The 19,539-nt window shown below is 37.0% G+C and overlaps 1 protein-coding gene across 4 annotated transcripts in view; it reads right to left on the bottom strand.

Moving 5' to 3' along the window:
* LOC110036335 (peflin-like) overlaps nt 1-19,539 on the bottom strand; it is a 107,307-nt gene that overhangs the window by 45,226 nt on the left and 42,542 nt on the right. For 3 of the 4 annotated variants that reach the window (XM_020740756.1, XM_020740753.1, XM_020740754.1), the window contains exon 7: nt 8,980-9,036. The exons of the other annotated variant lie outside the window; for it this stretch is intronic. In XM_020740756.1, the coding sequence (XP_020596415.1) occupies nt 8,980-9,036 (57 nt within the window). The remainder of the gene's footprint in view (nt 1-8,979; nt 9,037-19,539) is intronic. 4 annotated transcript variants of the gene reach the window in all.

Genomic DNA, 19,539 nt, shown 5'->3' on the forward strand with positions numbered 1-19,539 from the left:
TGCTAGAACTACTGACAACATAAGAGTGTCGGGGGCAACGATCCCACAAAAAATCGGCGAATAGTATCATGGATTCTTCCCTCTCTCTTATTAAAGATCCTTGAGGTAGGAGATACTATTCTAATAATCTCACTTCGTATCTCTCGTTTAAGCACACATAAGCAATGTCGTCATCGCTCTCGCCACTTAGACCCTAGACTTATCCTAGTCCGATGATCCATATGTGGCGTTAACAAATTTCCCCAATTGCCAGAAGAATTTAAGTGTAATATCCAAATTCAAATCCCGGTGCACTGGGTTTTACTGTAGGTTAAGTCATTTTGGGAATTTCACTGTTGATTTAATTAAGGAAGCATGAATTACGTATCGGTGCATCCTTATGTCTAGTGTCTTAATCAGTTTGTGAATCAGGGTCAAGTGACAAGTATCATTATTTATTTGAAAATTAGGTGGATAGATTCTCACCTAGGGTATGTTTCTAAAATCTAGGAAGACTATGTTGAGAATTAGGTGAATGGACTCTCACCTGGGGTATGCTCCCAAAACCTAGAAACCTATGTTGAGAATTAGGTGGATGGGCTCTCACCTAGGGTGTGCTCCTAAAATCTAGAAAGCCTACACTTTAACTTATGCTTAAAGTGCTTTAGGCATTCTACCCTCAATTAAGTATTTTTCAACTAATTTTCAAATATTTCTAAGTGTCTTCCAAGTAATTAAATCAGGAATTCACATTTTTTTAACTTGACAATTTAACAAAAATAACAAAACAAACGAAAAGAGAAGGTTAACCCACTTCCAAAACTAACAAATCCAATGGGGAAATAGCAAGTAAATCAACTTAAAAGCGTCTAAAATCTTTCAACAAGTGTAATTAATTAGACTCCCGAGAAGAGTGCTTAAGTTTGTCCCAAGGCAGTGCTTTGATCGGCCCAAAAGTCTTCCAATTCAGCATAAAAAAAATAAGATCCAAAAGCCACAAGAGACTCAGAAAAGTGCAGCCCAAAAGCCACAAAATTGAACCAAAAAGTGCAACCCACAAGCCACCAAGCGGACCAAATAAAGTGCAGCAAAACAAGCCCCTTAACAGTCCCGAAAACCATGCATTTAATTACCCACCAAACAACATTAAAACAGCAAGAAAAGTCCCTCAAAACAATAGATGAATCAGCACTCGGGTGGCATATAAAGCCTTCGAAACCAGCAATACATAATGTCCAAACAGTAAGAGAGTCGAGGCAAAACAATAAGAATAACAAGCTAGAACGACATCCCAATCCTTCTTCAAAACAACGATAATACCGATCAACCGGCCAAGAAGAATCGAACAAAAAATTGCAAGCATACCCCACAATTCCTTTGTATTAACATATCTCCAAACTAGACTTCAATTTTTACATTTATACCACCCAAATCTTTTGTGCATGTAAAAACAACATCGATACGGCTTCTAGCACGTGTGCGCAAAGATGTGTATGCAGAGGGATTAAAACTTAAGGTGCTAGAAATGTAAATCCATGAGAATTATATGGTACGTATGTGAATCCTTCTAAAAAAATCAGCAGGTTCCAGTAAAGAATATTGGAATAATAGTAGAAGAAAGACTCATTTCGGAAAAAGTTCACATTCAATAATTTATGGTTGACGTAAGCAAGCCCACGATTTTAACAACTATTAAACATTAGCTTGAATTAAATGAAGAACGATTCCATTTCCCCATGCCCACACAAGCTTATTGTAACACTAGCATATCAGATGATTCCTAGATAAAAGCAAGTAAACATGGCTAGTGCAATTAAGAGAATAATGGATAATCAAAACACACAAGATAAATTGCCACGAATGATAAGCTTACTGAAACAACCAATCATAAAGCACTCTAAATTGACATAACTTACTCTTTAGAAACCTAGGCAAAGCATGCTTAACAAAATTCTAAGCACATTTGAGGGATATAAAACTTTATGGATCCAAACAATAACTCTAAAGAAGAGCTAAGATCCTTCATAAATCCAGAAATAAATCAAGTAGGCATTCAATCTTAAATCACATAATCCACACATCAGAGACAAACAAAAGGGATCATTGTTTGCAATTCGATAAAAAAAGAATGGTTTAGAATTCACCTTCCTAAAATCTCTTCGGTGGAGGCCCGAAGATAATCGAGTAGGGAGGTTTGCCGTAGGTGAAGGAAATTGGAAATTTGGTTGGTAAGGGCTGCTGGACGAGCAATTCTCGTCGCGCGAGAGAAGGCACAGCAGGAGCGAGCTTCGGAAAGCTTCAGTTAGAGCTGCGATCGAGAGAGAAAGAGGGAGTTGGGTTTCTTCGGTGCCGATCAAAGGAGCTGAGACGAGCAGAGGTGAGCGAGAGATGGGAGCTCGGTTCGCAGCGTTGAGTCGCAGAAGAGAGCAGGCAAGCGGAGGAGTGGGATCGAGGGAGCGCAACCTTCGGTTCAGGGAGGAGCAGCGTCAAGCGATTGTTCGGCGTGAGAAGGAAGAGAAAGCGGAGCGAAGGTTTTCGGCATAGCAAAGGGTCGAGCGCCTTGTCCCTTTCTGTTGGGCGGGATCAAGCAGAGAAAGCTCGGGAGAGGGAAAAGGCGAGCGGGGGAGGCGAACCGGGCGGGAGGAGGGATTTGAGGAAGAGAGGAGGCGGGGTCTGCGGCTTCGGGGCGGGGGATGAGGAGTCGAGCGGGGGACTCTAGTGCCGAAGGAAGGAATCGGGCGAGAGGAAGAGGCACAGTGCAGAGAGGGGGAGAAGGCGAGCGGGAGTGGGAGCGCAATCGAGCGGGAGCAACCGAAGAGCAAAACGGGGCGAATTGAACTGTATAGCCGAAAATTTCAGAGTCGTTACGCGAAGCATTGACGGAAAATTGAATAATTTCCTTTCAGGCAACCAGCTTAAATGGAAAAGCTTAATGGGGGGATTAAATGATAAATTTGAAATTTAAATTTTGAAATTCAAAATCATATAAGCTAAGTCAATTAGCCCGTGTTCAGCCCATATCCAACCCAAGTCAAACTCGAGTTGAACCTAAGTTGAGCTCGGGCCTGCTAAAAAAATGCATCGATTTCCGTGTCATTTGTGTGCGCACGTAACCCTAGCAATACAAGTGTCCTTCCTAGCTAAAGTTGACGTTCAGGACTCATCATCGCGGTCCGTTTCGTCATCAGGGGTCGTCTGGACGAGTTCGCCAATAGGCAAGTCGATTCAAGTCAAAGTCATGTGTGGTGCAGTGAGTGTGTGAATTGCGGCGTTCGCGAGTAATCGAGTCACAAAGGACTCACCTAAGGCTGTTTGATCCTATAGGAACTCATTTTTGGACCCTCTACATGTTGGTCTTTAGCCCTTGCAACTAGAAGTTGAGTGCTTGGAACCACTCATGCGAGTTCTTCACAAAAATGAGTCAAGAAGTGGTTTAAAGTTCTACGGGAGGTGGGCTCCATTACTAGTCTGCTAAGATGGTCAACAAGGAACTCCTAAGGTTAGATTTGGGATTCTGGGAGTAGGAAACTAAGACCTCACTAAAAATGAGGTCAACAATGTCCTCTGCCAATGCAAACGAAGGAGGGAAAAAGCACGATTAAAGAGTACCTGAGGCGTGGACACCCGTAAGGGTAGCAAGATACATTCTGTCTGAAGCCATCACAAATTGAAGGAGGCACGGCGTAGGAACAGTGAAGTTACAGTGAAAGAAAGAGCAAATGCCGAAGGAGGGTCAACAGAAATCCCTTTAAAGTCGAGCAGAGGACGAAAGGTGCAAACGTCCTTCAATGAGCAGCCAAAACGAAAAGATGCGAACCTTTCTGCTTCGATCACGAATAAGGACGAGACGAGTCCACGCCCAAAAATTGCCCTTCAAACGGTGACGAAGGACGACACGGTGTGGCAGACGCAGCATGACGAAGCGCTACGAAACAGACGAGCAGCATGACGAAGCGCTACGAAACAGACGAGCAAGATGACGGAAGAAGAAACATAAGAAGTCAAGTCATGAAGCCTTCGAACGTGACGATGCAAGAAATCACTGCAACATACGCTAGGGTTCGCCATGAGGCGAAACCCTAGCAGAGCCTCCTAATATATTTAAAAAAAAGGATAAAGCAAGTTGTATGAGTGGGCCCAAAAAAAGGCACCCAACCCATACGGTACAACGCACACAAAATTCCCAAAAATAGAAAATATACATATAATTAGGGACGACTTAATTTAGTCTTGCCTCTGCCTCTGGTTCTCGAAATGGAGTCAGCTAACAAATTGGTGAGGTGCGTACCATTACCTAAAGTATCAATCATTAGATTTTTGAGCTCAAGTAGGTCTTCATTCTTTTTACTCCTAGATGTGTAAACTTGTCATTCCTCATCTGAAAATTGATCGTCTTTCTCATTCGAATGAGGTGGTAAAACAGTAGTAGAAATATTGTCAACCGTTGTAACCACAATAGGTTCCAGTGTATGTGAAGTATGAGTCATCGCCTCTGCACCAGATACTTCCTGAAGAAGAGGAGCTACAAGGCTCTCATGACTATCAGTCTGAACACTATCCTTTGTAGGTAAGGGTCCTTCAGTAATGTTACCAATAAGGTTTGAAGGTGTAGGTTGCCCAGCAGAGCCATCCAGCATCACATCAATTGCAGAAACAGAAACAATATTGGCAGGGGGATCCACAGGGGCAATTAAATCAGACACAAAATCCTGTCATGTGGTAATTTCCTCCACAGGTTGAGCAAATGTGTCCAAAGCAGTGGGGTTAGACTCATCCTTATTTACTTGAGCTTTAGATTTCAAATTAGGATGGAGTTTGTGACATTTATCAAGGGTATGCCCAAACATCTTACAGTGGGTATAATAAAAAATTCTATGTTTCATGACAATTTGTTGTTAATATCTATTATGAGTTGTACCCAGTCAGACTTCAATAATATCAGGTAAAGTAATATCCCTTTCCACAAGTATTCTGGCCACAGAAGACCTAGTTAGATTGAAGGAGGGTAGATCTAGCTTCATAAGATCCCCAAATATGGCCCCAATAGAGTAGAGAACTTGATGATTAAAAAAATATAACTTGAGACCAGGTAAATTAAATCATACCGGTACAGTAGAAGACTCGTGATTTGGGTCAAAATCAAGAGGCCACTTGAGTAACTTCATTAATTTTTCTGCAATAATAAGATATTTTTTAGAAAAAATTTGAGTGTAGTCTTCAACCACGGTTAACTGAATCAACACATGTCTCCCATTAAATTCTCACTTTTAACTTGCCTACAAGTTTGAGATCGTCAAAACACTTTTTGATAACTTCCATAGGTGGGGCCCCCACTGAAACTTTTCAATAAGAATGAACTTGAATTTCTCAATTATGGTTAAAATTTCTACATCAGAGAAAAAGAGTGATGTTTTCCCACCCTTCCTACTTGTCTTCTTAAGAAAAGAGCAGTCACATGTACCGTCATGACATTCCTTATAGCTTGAGAGAAAGACAACAATAGACTTCACTAGATGATTGTTAGGTTCAACAGAAGGAGTAAGCGCCATCAAAACAAACATCGATCCTTCAGCATGCAGACGCGGAAGACTCGCAAAAATTTCAGCATCGAAACTAGCGAAAGGACGCCGCTAAAGACTTGCGGACCCTTCAGCCTGCAGATGATCCAGCAGAGACGTGCACGACGCCGCAGAAGATGAGCCTCGATCGCGAGCCATTCAGCCTGCCGCACGGATGCACTCTCATGGAAACGTGCACGACACCGCAGAAGACGAGCCGCGAGGATGATGCACGAAACAGAAGAAAACAAAAAAAGATCGAGCATGAGCAATGGAGCAGAAACCAGGTCAAGATATATATATGTGTGTGTGTGTGTGTGTGTGTGTGTGTGTGTGTGTGTGTGGGCGCGCGCGCGTGTGTGTGTGTGCGTCTGTGTGTCTGTATCTACTTATAAAATTCTTATTAACTTCATTAAAAAGTATTAAAACTCACCTTTTCATTTCTCGGTCAAAATCCCTAACACACATGTGGGACCTTCTTTCTCTACACGTGCGATCCGACTCCAACCCGCACACACGAGAGCTCCTTCCTCTCTTTTTTCTTCCTTTGATCAGTTTCATTCCTTCTCCTTCGCACCAGAGCTGCTCGACACTTCTTCCTATGATTGGTTAGGGCACGAGCTTTCGTTATGTACATGTATAGAACGACCAAAAGTCTTTTGTCTTCTTCTTCATTTGATTCAACACACCAGGAATCGTCTGCCTTCACCTGCTTTGCACACCGTAACTCGTTGACGCAGTCCATCGAACCCAAACCCGATCATCTACTCAATTTGGTTCGCCAGACGACGATCTTTGCCGCAAGCACACAAGGTCTATCTTCTTCCCATCGTCAGTATTATGCGCGTCAAGACAACCCTGGCCTTCGACCGCCTTGTCTCCTCTCTCGAGTCATTCGAAAATCACACACCCAACTAATCCATCAATCCTTCAGTTGCCTAACCGATTTCCTTCCCTTTCTTCTTAAAAGTTCCTCCTGATCGGTATAACTCCTCCAGATACGACTCTCCTCTGCTCGATATGACTCATGGGATTATAACGCCATAAAATTATATAATATCAAGCGTTACATAAATGATTCAAATAAATATTTTGCATCTCATCTTGAGTTGTTGTACTTTACTTTTTGCTTAGCCATTTCAAGGTAAATAACATTACTGTTCTCATATCATTATCTAATTAATATAGTCTAATTAAAAACTCATTTTTTAGCCTAAACCTCATTCCTTAATATTTAGTATGTCATATTTCTACTCATTATCTAATAGCAACTCTCTTGGAATCTCCACCTAAAGCCCGGCTCAACCACTTTTCTCCATTTCCTCCACTTTTAAGCCCCAATAACCTGTTTTTATCCTAATTTGTCCTACTATTAACAATAACCAAATAGTCTCATCTCCAATGTATCCATTTCCAGTCATCTCAACCGCTTTAAACCTTCACGTTTATATTCATTGTGCAACCCAACAAGCATTTCTTTCATTGCTCAAGCAGGCTGAAACATGCATTAGTCCATTAACTTTGGCACTTAGCATCATCTATGGTACTCTTTAACCAAGCCTAACGCTCATATGATGAATCCTAGTTAAAGGGGCAACCAAATTCTTGATACTTGAGCAAACATGCCTCGTGGCACTTCTGCAAACAAACAAATTACATGTGGTGTCATCGAAAAAAACTATCGTCACGGACACTAGCAAGCTAACCAGAAGGTGGTCAATTTAATTTTCCCAAAGAGTAGAACATTTAGGATTTGTTTTGTGGTGAGAAAAACTAGGACTAGGAAAGCTATTTTTATTAAATAGGTAGGCATTGGTGTGTACAACAATAGTTCAAAGGCCACTCGCATCCATGTTGACTATGCCCGAACAACTTAAAATTATGCCCAGAAAGTACTAATAAAGAAATTGCTTGACTAAAACATGGGAAAAAAATTCATTAGTGTTTAGTAACACGAATGTAAAAATGGAAAAGATAACATTTAATGGAACATCCTAATTATTTGAAGATGAGGTGTCTAAGTTCAAAGGCCGCTCGCATCCATGTTGACCATGCATGACCAACCTTAAAATTATGCCCACAAAGTACTAGTAAAGAAATTGCTCAAGTAAAACACGTGGAAAAAAATTCTTTAGTGTTTAGTATCAAAAATGTAAAAATGGAAAAGATAACATTTAATGGAATATCCTAATTCACTATCTATTTACAGATATTTCAACAATACATAGGCCGCATGTGTGAAACCCCTCAAGTAGATTGAAGCTGAACTCTTAAACATCGAGATGTCTTTTGGTGTAATGGTAAGTGTTTCATCAAAAAATCTAAATAGAAGTGTGCTCACATGGGAGAACTCCTAGGTTGGGTGACTGTCTGGGTAGTTATACCGACGGGGCAAAAACATGAGGTCACTAAGCCAGAGCTGACGGTATCTCGATGGGTGAGATTTTGGGTTGTTACAAATGGTAACAGAGCATTACACCAGCCGAAAGATAGAAACTGATTCTCATACAAAATAATGTGTTATGTCATGGGAGTCGCATGAATGGGATAAATTACTACCTGGTGGGAGCCACCTCTTAAATCTGTATAGGTCACCTCTAGAATCATATATGTCTGATAGATGATTCTGGGTATAGAGCATTGACGAAGAAGTTAGATACTTAAGTGGGGGAGATTGTGAAACCCCTTAAGTAGACTGAAGCAGAACACTTAAACATCGAGGTACATTTTGGTGTAATAGTTGGAGTTTCGTCAAAAACACCAATGTTAAGCGTGTTCGCATGAGAGAAACTCCTAGGATGGGTGACATCCTAGGAAGTTACATCAACAAGGCAAAACCGTGAGGCCATTAGACCAAAGCGGGCAATATCACGATGGGTGAGAGTTTGGCCTGTTACAACACGTCTTGCCCCAAAATCAACAATTAAGTTGAAAATAGAAACTAAAATAGGAATTGCTTTTATTTGGATAGTTCCTAGTATTGACTAAACATAAAAGTTCAATTTGGTTATCAATTTGATAACAATGTACATAATGTGGTTTATGTTCTGTTTAATTTCGTTAGTCTTGATTTTATTTGGACAGTGCTTGGTTTTTTTTTTTTTTAGTTTTTTTTGAATAATACAAGCCTTAAATGATTGATTACAGCTTACATAATCAGTTATATTAAAAATAAGTGGGGTGGAGGTTTGATAATATAAACCTTCTTCAGTTTTAGCAAAGCCCCAAACCATGTTGGTGCCAATTTGCTGAAACAAAAAATGCAAAGGCCCTTAAAATAAACTTAATTACTTTATTAAGCTTTATATTATTCTCCAGCTCGTTACTGTCTGCTTCCCGCAAAAACAAATGGAGTCCCATCCATCATTTTATACAAAAAGTAATATGAACATATGAATATCCGTTCCTTAAAGCGGTGAAGGGAAAAGCATAAGAAAATTACCTCACAGACGGTGAAAAAGGCAGGAGAGTCAAGCGAGAAACCAAGTTTTACTAGAGCCTGAAAAATAGATGCCAAAATTACCCGAATTTAAGTTTACTATAAAATAGAAAAAAATCTTTAATGGTGGCATAGTATAAAGTCAAAAGATCCACGCAATACAAAGAATATATTTGTCATAGGAAGTGTACATTTGACAAGGTCAAGATCAAAGACAATATAGCTAACCTTACATATATTGGTTATAGGAAGCGTGTACATTGCTACAGAACTTTAATATTCTCAGAAATTGCTAATAAACAATATCATCGGTCTTCAATTTACCGATGAACATGCAAAATGAATTCAAATTTAATTTTCATGATGCAGTTAAAGATAATATACAAGAGATGCTGCCATTGAAGTCAAATGATTATGAGCATTTTAATTACATAATGTGCAATTTAATTACAAAAAGCTAAAACCAACAACATTTGCCTCAATCCTAGATCATCTTTGCATGACATAATTCATTTTACATACATCAGAACTTTCAGTTATTCTTAAAATCTGTCAAAATCAAGTCAACTAGAAATCACTTAACATTGAATCAATTAAACAGGGACCCTAGTCTACTTAAAAAGTAAACTTCAAATGATTTTGGAACATTAAACTTGTAAGTAAACTTTCAGCATCAAGATTTATAACTCTAGAGAAGTTTAAACCAAAAGAATCCTTTCGCAAAATGGAGTAAAATGTTTACAAGAGATTAAGACTTCATTTGGGGGGCAACTTTTGATTGCTTTTGTGGTAGGAAAAAAAAGGAAACAAACAGTAGTTTCCATATGGATGTGAACTTTTTCACAGATTTTTTAAAATTTTATCTTGGAAAAGCTGGACAGCATAAAAGAAATTATGGTTGCAGAAATAGATTTTAGCAACGAAAGTAAGCTGCCCAAAATAAATCTTGATTTTGGCTTCTAAAAACACAATCAACACCAAAACGAGAGTGCTCAACTTCTGTCTTGTTCAAAATTAGTGATTTGAAAACATTTTTTTATATAAAAATCGACAAACAGCTTCGAACAGCTCATTTGCTAAGCTAATCAGCTAATGACCAAGTTTAATGACTCAGTTTGAAGGTTGGAATTTCTAAGATGTAAGAAAATGGTCAAACGATGAAAATAATCTAAATTTTAATTTATACCACTAACAAAAAATCATCCAAATAAATCATAAGAGCAATTAAGTAAAGAGCTTAATTAACTTAAAAGTAAAACAGTTGTGAATGAAATTATCTTTCTCTAGCCTGATTGTGTTTTCTATAAACATTCTCTCTTTTGTTGCTAATTTTTAATCTCGAAACTTAAACCCGAAAAATATTAAATTAAATTCCCGTGGGTTATCAACTATTCAGTAAATAACTAAAAACATCTATATTACAATAAAATAGCAGTAATAGAAAGCAATATGCATGGTAGTCTAACACAGTATATCAGTATAAATTCAATTGATAGTTCGTTTTTCAAATATGATTAGCCAAAAAATTTCATTACACCGTACTATCATTTCCATCGGTATATTATTTTATATAAGTCTATCACAAGAGAAACATCTAAATTGTAATAATTAAAGTATGCCAATATCAATATCAGTTTTAAATTTATGTATACAAGTACCTTAGTGTCCACAGCTAGTACCACAAAGAGAGAACTCCATCGATCAATCAAACACATCAAGAACACTATATAAAAAATTTCATTTGCGAAGGAATTGAAAAATGCATGCATGATTGACTTATAAAAGAATAAAATTTATGTTGTAACAATAATATATGAGTTAGATATAAGCAACAAGAAATACAAGATGAGATGAAATAGCTACAGAAAGAGAAAGTTATTGAGAGGTAAAATATAAATATTTAATTATTTTTTAATATTTGATATTATTCTTATTATTTGCTCTTAGTTTGCTCATTTTCCATATTTCATTTTAAAGTTCCCCTTCTCAAGTGACCTTTTTTTCGAAGTTATTGCATCATCTTCATCAAAAGATGAAAGTGAAAATGAGGATGAAAAAAATATGCGAGGATGAAAAATAGCATATATTGAACAAAAGAACAACAAGATGTGAAGAATTCTCAAAGGATAATTTTTATAAAAGGGTAAACTCCGTAGATCAATGAGACACATATAAGCAGACTATATAGATAATTTCATTTATATTTTTGCATAATCTACTCACATAATAATCAATATATATAATAATAGATGAAAACATGTTGAGAGTGCTTGTGTGTGTGTGTGTGTGTGTGTGTGTGTTATTCGTTCAATATATGACCAATTGTTCAACAAAACAGGAAAATCATAAATTTGCAGTGACAAATAATTTAACAAGTATCATTAACATTAAATTTATTTTATCTAAAATAAATAATAATATTATCAGAGCTAGAAACATAAATACGCAACTCATACTAGTTGACTTGCTTTCAACCTTCTTACACCTCTAGATTTTATCTCCAAGAATTTGACGTCTATAACATATATAAAACATAAATTTTAATCATATTATTAACTATGATTAACTAATATTTTAATTATAGATTGAAATCCTTTATTTTAAATATTCATGTCACTTTAACTATGACTATTAATATAAAACTTTTATCAATATATTCAACTTGTATTAAATTTTTCTTCACAGTATTTTCTTATTTAGTATAAATCTTATTTAATTTATCTCAAAAAATATTTAATATTATGCCAATTATTATCCCAATTGTTGATAAATTATTACAATTGTACTATTAAGTTTTATTAATTATAATCATACTCTTAGTTTAATTGTAATTTTCAATTATCATCTACATACATATGAGTGTGCTAATTATTATGTTTCATCATTTAGAAAATTTTGTTTTTTAACATAACAATCCTATTTTATTTCGACGAATACAACAAGTCCTTCTATTATGTCCTATTGAGTGTCATGTGTTCAATTAATTCCAATAAATTAAGAACATTTTTTATACAGCAAACTCCAGGTTTTTTAGGTCTACCTCTACCTTTCTTAACATAAATCCAAAACATCTACTCTCCTAATTGGGTGTCATTAGATGGTCAAAATTTACTATGACCAAACCGTCTAAGGCGACTCTCTATAATCTTATTAGCCACTGAAGCTACTTGAACCCTTTCACGAATATATTCATTTCACATTTTGTCTCTTAAGTGTAAAGCCACTCATCCATTTGAGCATTTTATCTCAACAACACATAATTTTATGCTTCTCTTTTACAGACCAACATTCTACGTCATAAATTGTAGGTCTCACCACTATCTTAAATATTTTCCTTTAAGTTTAAGCATTACTTTTCTATCACACAATAGACCTGATACATTCTTCTAGCTCAGTCATTCAACTTGAATTCTGCTAATAACAACCCAATCTATATCACCATCAATTTGAATAATATACCTAAGTTATCTAAGAGGTTCACTTGTTTTAATGACTTGATCATCCATTATTACAACCCGACCACAAAATCTACTCATTTTATTTTGACGATTATTAAGAATACTTTAAGTTTCAATAAAACTTTAATATCTTATTGTTTACTATTTTTTTATCTATTAAATAATTGAATCTCTTTTATTATTTACTTTCTAAATAAATATTTATCATTACATAATGACTTTAAAAAGATCATTTTATCTATATCAAAAATGTTATTATCCTAAATTTCTCAATTTCCTAATGTGTTCCATTCAAATCAGCAATTTTAAAGTTAAACAAAATTTACCATAAAATTCCAGCTTCATCATTCCCAGCTTAATGTTCGATCATTGAACTGGCATGTGCTTACTTGAAGACATGTATGCCCTCATCTATTTGTTTGCCTTCCACACGACTAAATGCAGCCTCGAGGCCACACAAATTTGACTTAGCAAGAGATTGGCTCAACATCAACTCTCCTAAAGATATTCGCCGCTCATGACAAGCATCAGTACTATCAACTTCGTACTCTTTTGTCCTTTCTCCCTATCCCTATATTTTCCACTTTCCTTGAGATCACATTGAGATTGTGCCCCTTTGTCTTCATCTCCCCTCTTAATAATGAGTAATAGTTAGCATTTCATCAAGCTATACAATCTTGCTCGCTAATAAAAATTTATTCATTGAATTTACATATCATAACTCATTACATTTGTCTTGCATGAATCATCTATCACTATATTACAAAAAAAAAGTATTTCTAAGCGTTTTTAGTAATTATTAGAAAATCATACAAAATGAATATTGATGAAAAACAATAATAACTTACTACAGCAAAATTTTTCAGATAAAATAACATTTTAATATACTATTGGCCATAAACATACTTGATCAGACATTTTTAACATCATTATCCACAGCAAAAGATGCTTCAAAATCTCTACGACTAAGAGCATTAACATGAGTCTGAACATTTTGACATTGCTATCTTCGGGTAGAAGCTGAAGCAGATTACGCTATCACCCTTTGCCCACCTGCAGGCATATGTAAATAAGATCCACTTAATTATTGCCCCTCAGAAGTCTTCCGACTGAATGAAGGGCAGTATCAATATGCCTAGGCTAACGTCATCATTAATATGGGTTGGGGCGACCCTGCATTTGGCACAGGATTCTATGATATTTTAATTCGTATAACTACTAAATCATCCAAAATTAAACTCAGACATCTTTTCATTGTATCCATTTGATTGAGTCATATGTTGTTTTCATCAACACTCTTTTTCGTGTGTAATTTCTTATGATTTTGAGTGATTTGAAAATGCATTTCTACTCTTCTGACCCTCTTCACTAGCACTGAAAAGTTATAAATCCTCAGAGGCACCAATGACTGCTTGATAGGATCCATGAATTTTGAAAAGAATATATATCACTTCTCTACTGTAGTCGATACCAACTCTGATGCATAACACGATATAATAGTGAAATCTGCTATGCACTATAGGTTTGTTTTTTCTTCTTATAACTTCGTCAAGATAGAGGCACAAACTACTCTCTAAACAGTTTAACAAAATCCTCCCAATTTATCATCACATACGTCCTCTAACATGTTCTAACACTGTCCATGCCGACACATTTCTACTTTATCCATTATAAAATAGTATGAGTGGTAAGCTCCTTTAATCCGGGCATGTCATCCTATCTACTATATTATTTATACGTATTAAACAATTTTCCACTTTTATCGTACATTCAATTCTGTTGAACAATGGTGGTCATAGATCTTGGAACAACTTCAAGTATTTATCCACAACAAAAGTGGCACTTCTATAGGACTGTCATCTAGAATCTTGTATTGGTTGTGTCATTATCATCATCATTTAGTTAAGAGTAGGAATGTAAACGAGTCAAGTCGAGCTCAAGCCACCCTCGACTTGAGCTTGATTAATTTTATCAAGCTCAATCTTAAGTCTACGAGCTCGAGCCAACTTGTTTAATATAAAAGAGAGAATAACATTAATTTTAAGGGTCCGTTTGGCACCGCGTTTTTTGAACGGTATAGCCCGAAAATGTAATCTATTGCCTTTGGTAACTGCGTCGCAACATATGTTTTAATAATTTTTGATAAAACGCAGGCGGCGATATCGACCCCGCGGCCCTCATTTCGTCTTTCTTTTTCGTTCGGCTTTTTACTGCACTGCCCCGAGAGGTGTCCCGCTCTCCCCTCTCTTGCGAGCTCCTCACTCTCGTGTCCCACTCTAAAGATTTTTCCCTAAATGTAACATCCCGACTCTCCTCCTCTCTGATTCGTGGTGTCGTTGGCAAGGGTTTTCCAGTCTTTTCCTCTCCCTATCCCCTCCGTTCCTTGGTTTTGTTCGGTTCCTTTGCTCTCCTTTGGCCCACGGTATTCTCTACCATTACCTATTGTGGCATTTTGATTTTGAGATTATTTTAGTTGTTTTGAGCTCCATTCGGTCGATAATTTTCCGGTGGTTGTGCAGTGGTATTGGCATTTGCAATTTTGGTCATATTGGTTTTTACGATTTTCTTTATTTGTGATGTGGTGATGGTTTGTTTTGTGAATTTGGTGAAAGCATTACTTATGTTGTAATCCTGGTGGTTATTTTGATATGAAAAAGGTTTTTGGCTAGTTGTCAACGGGAGTTGGATTTTGCAGGTTTTGTGATTTTGGTTTTTACGATTTTGGTGAGATCATTATTGATGCTGTGATGTTGGTGGTTAATGTGATGATGAAGAAGACTGCAAGTGGTGGATTGGTCGAATATTGCTGATGGTGGTTGGCCAAATATTAGTTGTGATGTTGGTGGTTACTGTGATGTTGCATAGTGATGTTGTACGTGATGTTGGTCGTTTGTGGTTGTGTGGATGTGTGGTGTGTGGTGTGTGGTGTGTAGTGTGTGGTGTGTGGAGGTTGTATAGTTGTGTGGTTGTGTAGTTGGTTTGTGGTTATTTGTGGTTGTGTGTGGTTGTGAGAACATAGTTGTGGTGTGTGGTGTGGAGGTGTGGAATTGTTGGTGTGTGGTTTTGTTCGTGGTAGTGTTGGTGATGGTGTGTGGAGGTGTTGGTTGTGTTTGTGGAGGTGATGTTTGGTTGTGTTTTTGGAGGTGTTGGTGATGTTGTGTGGAGGTGCGGAAGTGTTGGTGTGAGTGTGTGTTTGTAGATGTGTTGATGGTGGTGTGTGGGGATGTGGAAGTGTTAGTGTGTGGAGGTGTTTGTGGATGTATTGGTGGTGGTGTGTGGTGGTGTGGAAGTGTTGGTGTGTGTTTGTGTTTGTGGATGTGTTGGTGGTGGTGTGTGGGGGTGTGGAAGTGTTGGTGCGTGGTTGTGTTTGTGGAGATGGTAGTGGAGTGTGGAGGTGTTTGTGGAGGTGTGGCGTGTGGAGGTGTTGGTGGAGGTGGCGTGTGGAGGTGTTGGTGGTTGTGTTGTGTGGAGGTTGTGTCTAGTGTGTGATTGTGTGTTTGTGTGTAGTGTGTGTAGTGTGTGATTGTGTGTGATTGTGTGTGGTTGTGTTTGTGGAGTTGTTGGTGTGTGGTTGTGTGTGGAGGTGTTGGTGGTGGTGTGTCGTGGTGTGAGTTTGTGTTTGTGGAGGTAGTGGAGGTGGTGGTGGTGGTGTGTGGAGGTGTGGAAGTTTTGGTGTGCGGTTGTGTATTGTTGTGTGTTGTGTGGAGTTTTGGAGGTGAAGGTGTGTGGATGTGTTGATGCGAAGGTGTTGGTGTAGAGGTGCGGAGGTGTTGGTGTGATTTATGTTAATTAATTCTTCTGTTAAATATTTATGTTTAACTTTTTTTATGCTAGTGATTAAGACAAAATAAGTCGGTTCATCAGCTATGTGACATAAAGAAACCAAACTCATATTTTGCGATCTCTGTCTTAAGAAGGTCGAACTAAGAAATAGGGCCCCCCACCTTCTTTAATAAGAACGGTGGCAAAATATAATGAAAACGTTCAAGAAAATGACGGGAAGGGAATACAATAAGACGCAATTGAAAAACAAGTAAGATTAGTTGAAAAAGGATTGAAAATTGTAGAAAGAATTAAAACGAGGATGCGCGGGCTTGGGTTGGGATCCAATCAAAAGAACTATTGATGCTCCGAAGAAATTGCGGACTGAGAGAATGGAGGTGAGAACTTATACATGAATACTTTATTTTCTTAACTTTCTTCTTCTAAACTGTATGAACATATCCACGTCCCCTTATATTGCAGATTGTGTCAGCCGCCATGAAATTCAAATTAAGTGGTATTGAACCTGATCAGGAAGAAAAGTTAGACTGTATGTTTGGTGGGGTTGTGCCAACGGGAACTAATGCCAAGACCCCTAGTCAGCAAGGATTTACAAGCATATCTGAGAACTTGAATATCAAGTAAGCAACTGACTCCTGTAAAGACCCAAGCTCAAACAACAATGAACTGGAGTTTACATGAACGTCATAGCGTCCAAGGGTGGAGAAAAAGAAAAAATAATGGGTTGTTTTCATTGAAAGTCAAATATCAAAACTGGTGGCTCCATGCACCAACAACCCTGGGACTTCACAAGCGACCTTCGTCAAAGAAGTTATTTGAGTTCTGGATGCGACTCTAGAAATTTATGAGGACATATCATTCTATTTGAACTCCATAAAGTTGTTGGAAGATCCGACCCGTAGAGAGTTCTTCATGAATATGGCTCTTGTCCTTAGAGTCAATTATTTTCATTTTTTTATGACAGCGGGGACCATTGATTTTATTCAGTTATCTTTGCATTATTTATATTTATTTTCCAGCAGGTTTATTAGATTTCTGATTTCGATGTTTTTTTTCTTTGGAACAATTTTAATGTTATTTTGGATATTTGTCCTTCCGATGTACACTTTGTAATTCATTATTTGAAGTTCATTAAAGTTGTTTGATTCACATGTCTTACTTAAACAGAGCACTTGGTCAACATAGATTCACAAAGAGAGAGACGTTGAAAGAGAACTGTGGCAGCAGTATGTTTGATGTACGATTACTACAACTCATATGTAGATCGATCTCCCTGCATGACATCATCTTACATTGGTGATAAATTAGTTGATGAGCTACTTGAAGGACACTCTACAAAATTCGGCAACATGTTTCGTATGACACAACCCATATTTATGGATCTTCTAAATGAATTATATATGAATCATGGGCTTAATGGCTCCTTCAAGATGACAACCAGAGAATTGTTAGCAAAAACCCTCTACATTTTGTCACAAAATGAATCAATGAGAGGAGCGATGGAGAGATTTCAACATTCATTGGAGACATTTAGCAGATACTTTTCAGTGTGGTTGAAAGCTCTTGTTAATTTGTCATCAAAAATTATCAAGCTAGAGGATCCAACATTTGAGATGACTCCAACAAAGATTGCAAATGACCGGCATTAAATGTCATTTTTTAAGGTAAATTTTCTTACTCATTATATTCATGAAATCAAAATGAGTAGTGTGGTTCAAACAACTTTCTTTAATATGTTAGAATTGTATTTGAGCGATCGATAAAACACACGTGGATACACGTGTATCCAATAATTAAAAGGTTGTATTCATTGGGCGATGTGGATCACCAACAAGAAATTGAAAGCATAATGTGTTTTGTTTTTGTTATGGCTGGTTAGGAAGGCAGATATGACAACCGTATATTTTCTTTTGTCACAAGAAATTGAAAGCATAACTTCCCTCACCCACCTTCAGGTTTGTTCAACTATTAATCATATTTAGATATTTTTTTAAGTTCATTACTAATTAATGTATTTGCGACCGAGAGATACTATTTGGATATCCCTTACAAAGGGAATATTTGAAGTCATTTTCGGATACTAAATATCACATTCTCGACTTTGAGAGATCCAGCAATGTTACCCGGGGCAAGAAAAAAATGTTTAACAAGAGACACTCGTCCTTACACGGTGTAATTGAAAGAACATTTGAAGTGTAAAAGAAAAAATGAATCACACTGTATGATATGTCAACATATCTATTTCTGAAGCATGTGCAAATTGTAGTAGCCACAATGACTCTCCACAACTATTTTCAACAGAACATTCGTGCAATGACGTAGACTTCAGCAAAACCGATGATGATTATTTACACGTCCTGTCTGAAGCATTTAACTATCAAATAGAACAATTTATACCACAAACAGAAGTATAATCACTAGAGGGTTGCACCCAGGATAGCGAAGATGCTAGGGAAATGATTGAATTGAGAGAGCAGATTACAGACGCTATTGTTGGATAATGAATATATCGATTCTTATTAATTTTATACAGTTCATGTTTATTTTCTTTTAGACTTTATTTCATATTGATTGTTTGAGCTTTTAATGTTATTTTAAGTGTTTTTTTTCATTTGTATTTCTTTAGTTTTTCTTTTGGTGGGTTTGAGAGGTTCATGATGAAATGTTTGACCTTATGGGTTCTTCTGAATGTACTCTTAGTCATTGGTTGGTGTCACATGTGAAATCCAAATGAAGGCAACCAAGTTCCTTTCTTCTCTTCAATGTTGTTGTTTTTGAGGTTCTTTTGGATGGTCCTTTTTTTAGTAATATACATATATACACGAGCTTGGTATTAGGTGGGCTAAAGAAAATCGAGAACCTTTTTTTTATAAGATATGTTGTCTTCTTGTAGTGACAGATTCATTGGTTGATATACTGAGTTCTCTTAGATATCACGCCTGCACAAAATTGTAATTGATTACTCATTTTATCAAGCTTTACTTGTATTATGACTAATAGATTGCCTTTTAAAACATCTAAGAAAGATAAGCTCAAAGAATTTTGGGACTTCCCAAAAATTGTTGTGTCACTATGGACTACATTGTTCCCTGCTGACATCATATTAGTCACATAATTACGGGAGACAATTTTATAAGTGCCCTCGAAGAATCACGGAGAACTTTGACTTCTTCCGGTGGGCAGGCAGATAGGCTGGAAGATTCCATCGCCGAGAGTGATCGGGCATGGGAGTATCCCTAAAGGACTGCCTAGTGCTTGACATACGTTGAGTATCTTTTAAAATAGTATTATCATATTATTAAATATTATTTTAATAACGTTT

The sequence above is a fragment of the Phalaenopsis equestris genome, unplaced genomic scaffold (genome assembly GCF_001263595.1).
Source record: "Phalaenopsis equestris unplaced genomic scaffold, ASM126359v1 Scaffold205261, whole genome shotgun sequence".
Lineage (NCBI taxonomy): Eukaryota > Viridiplantae > Streptophyta > Magnoliopsida > Asparagales > Orchidaceae > Phalaenopsis > Phalaenopsis equestris.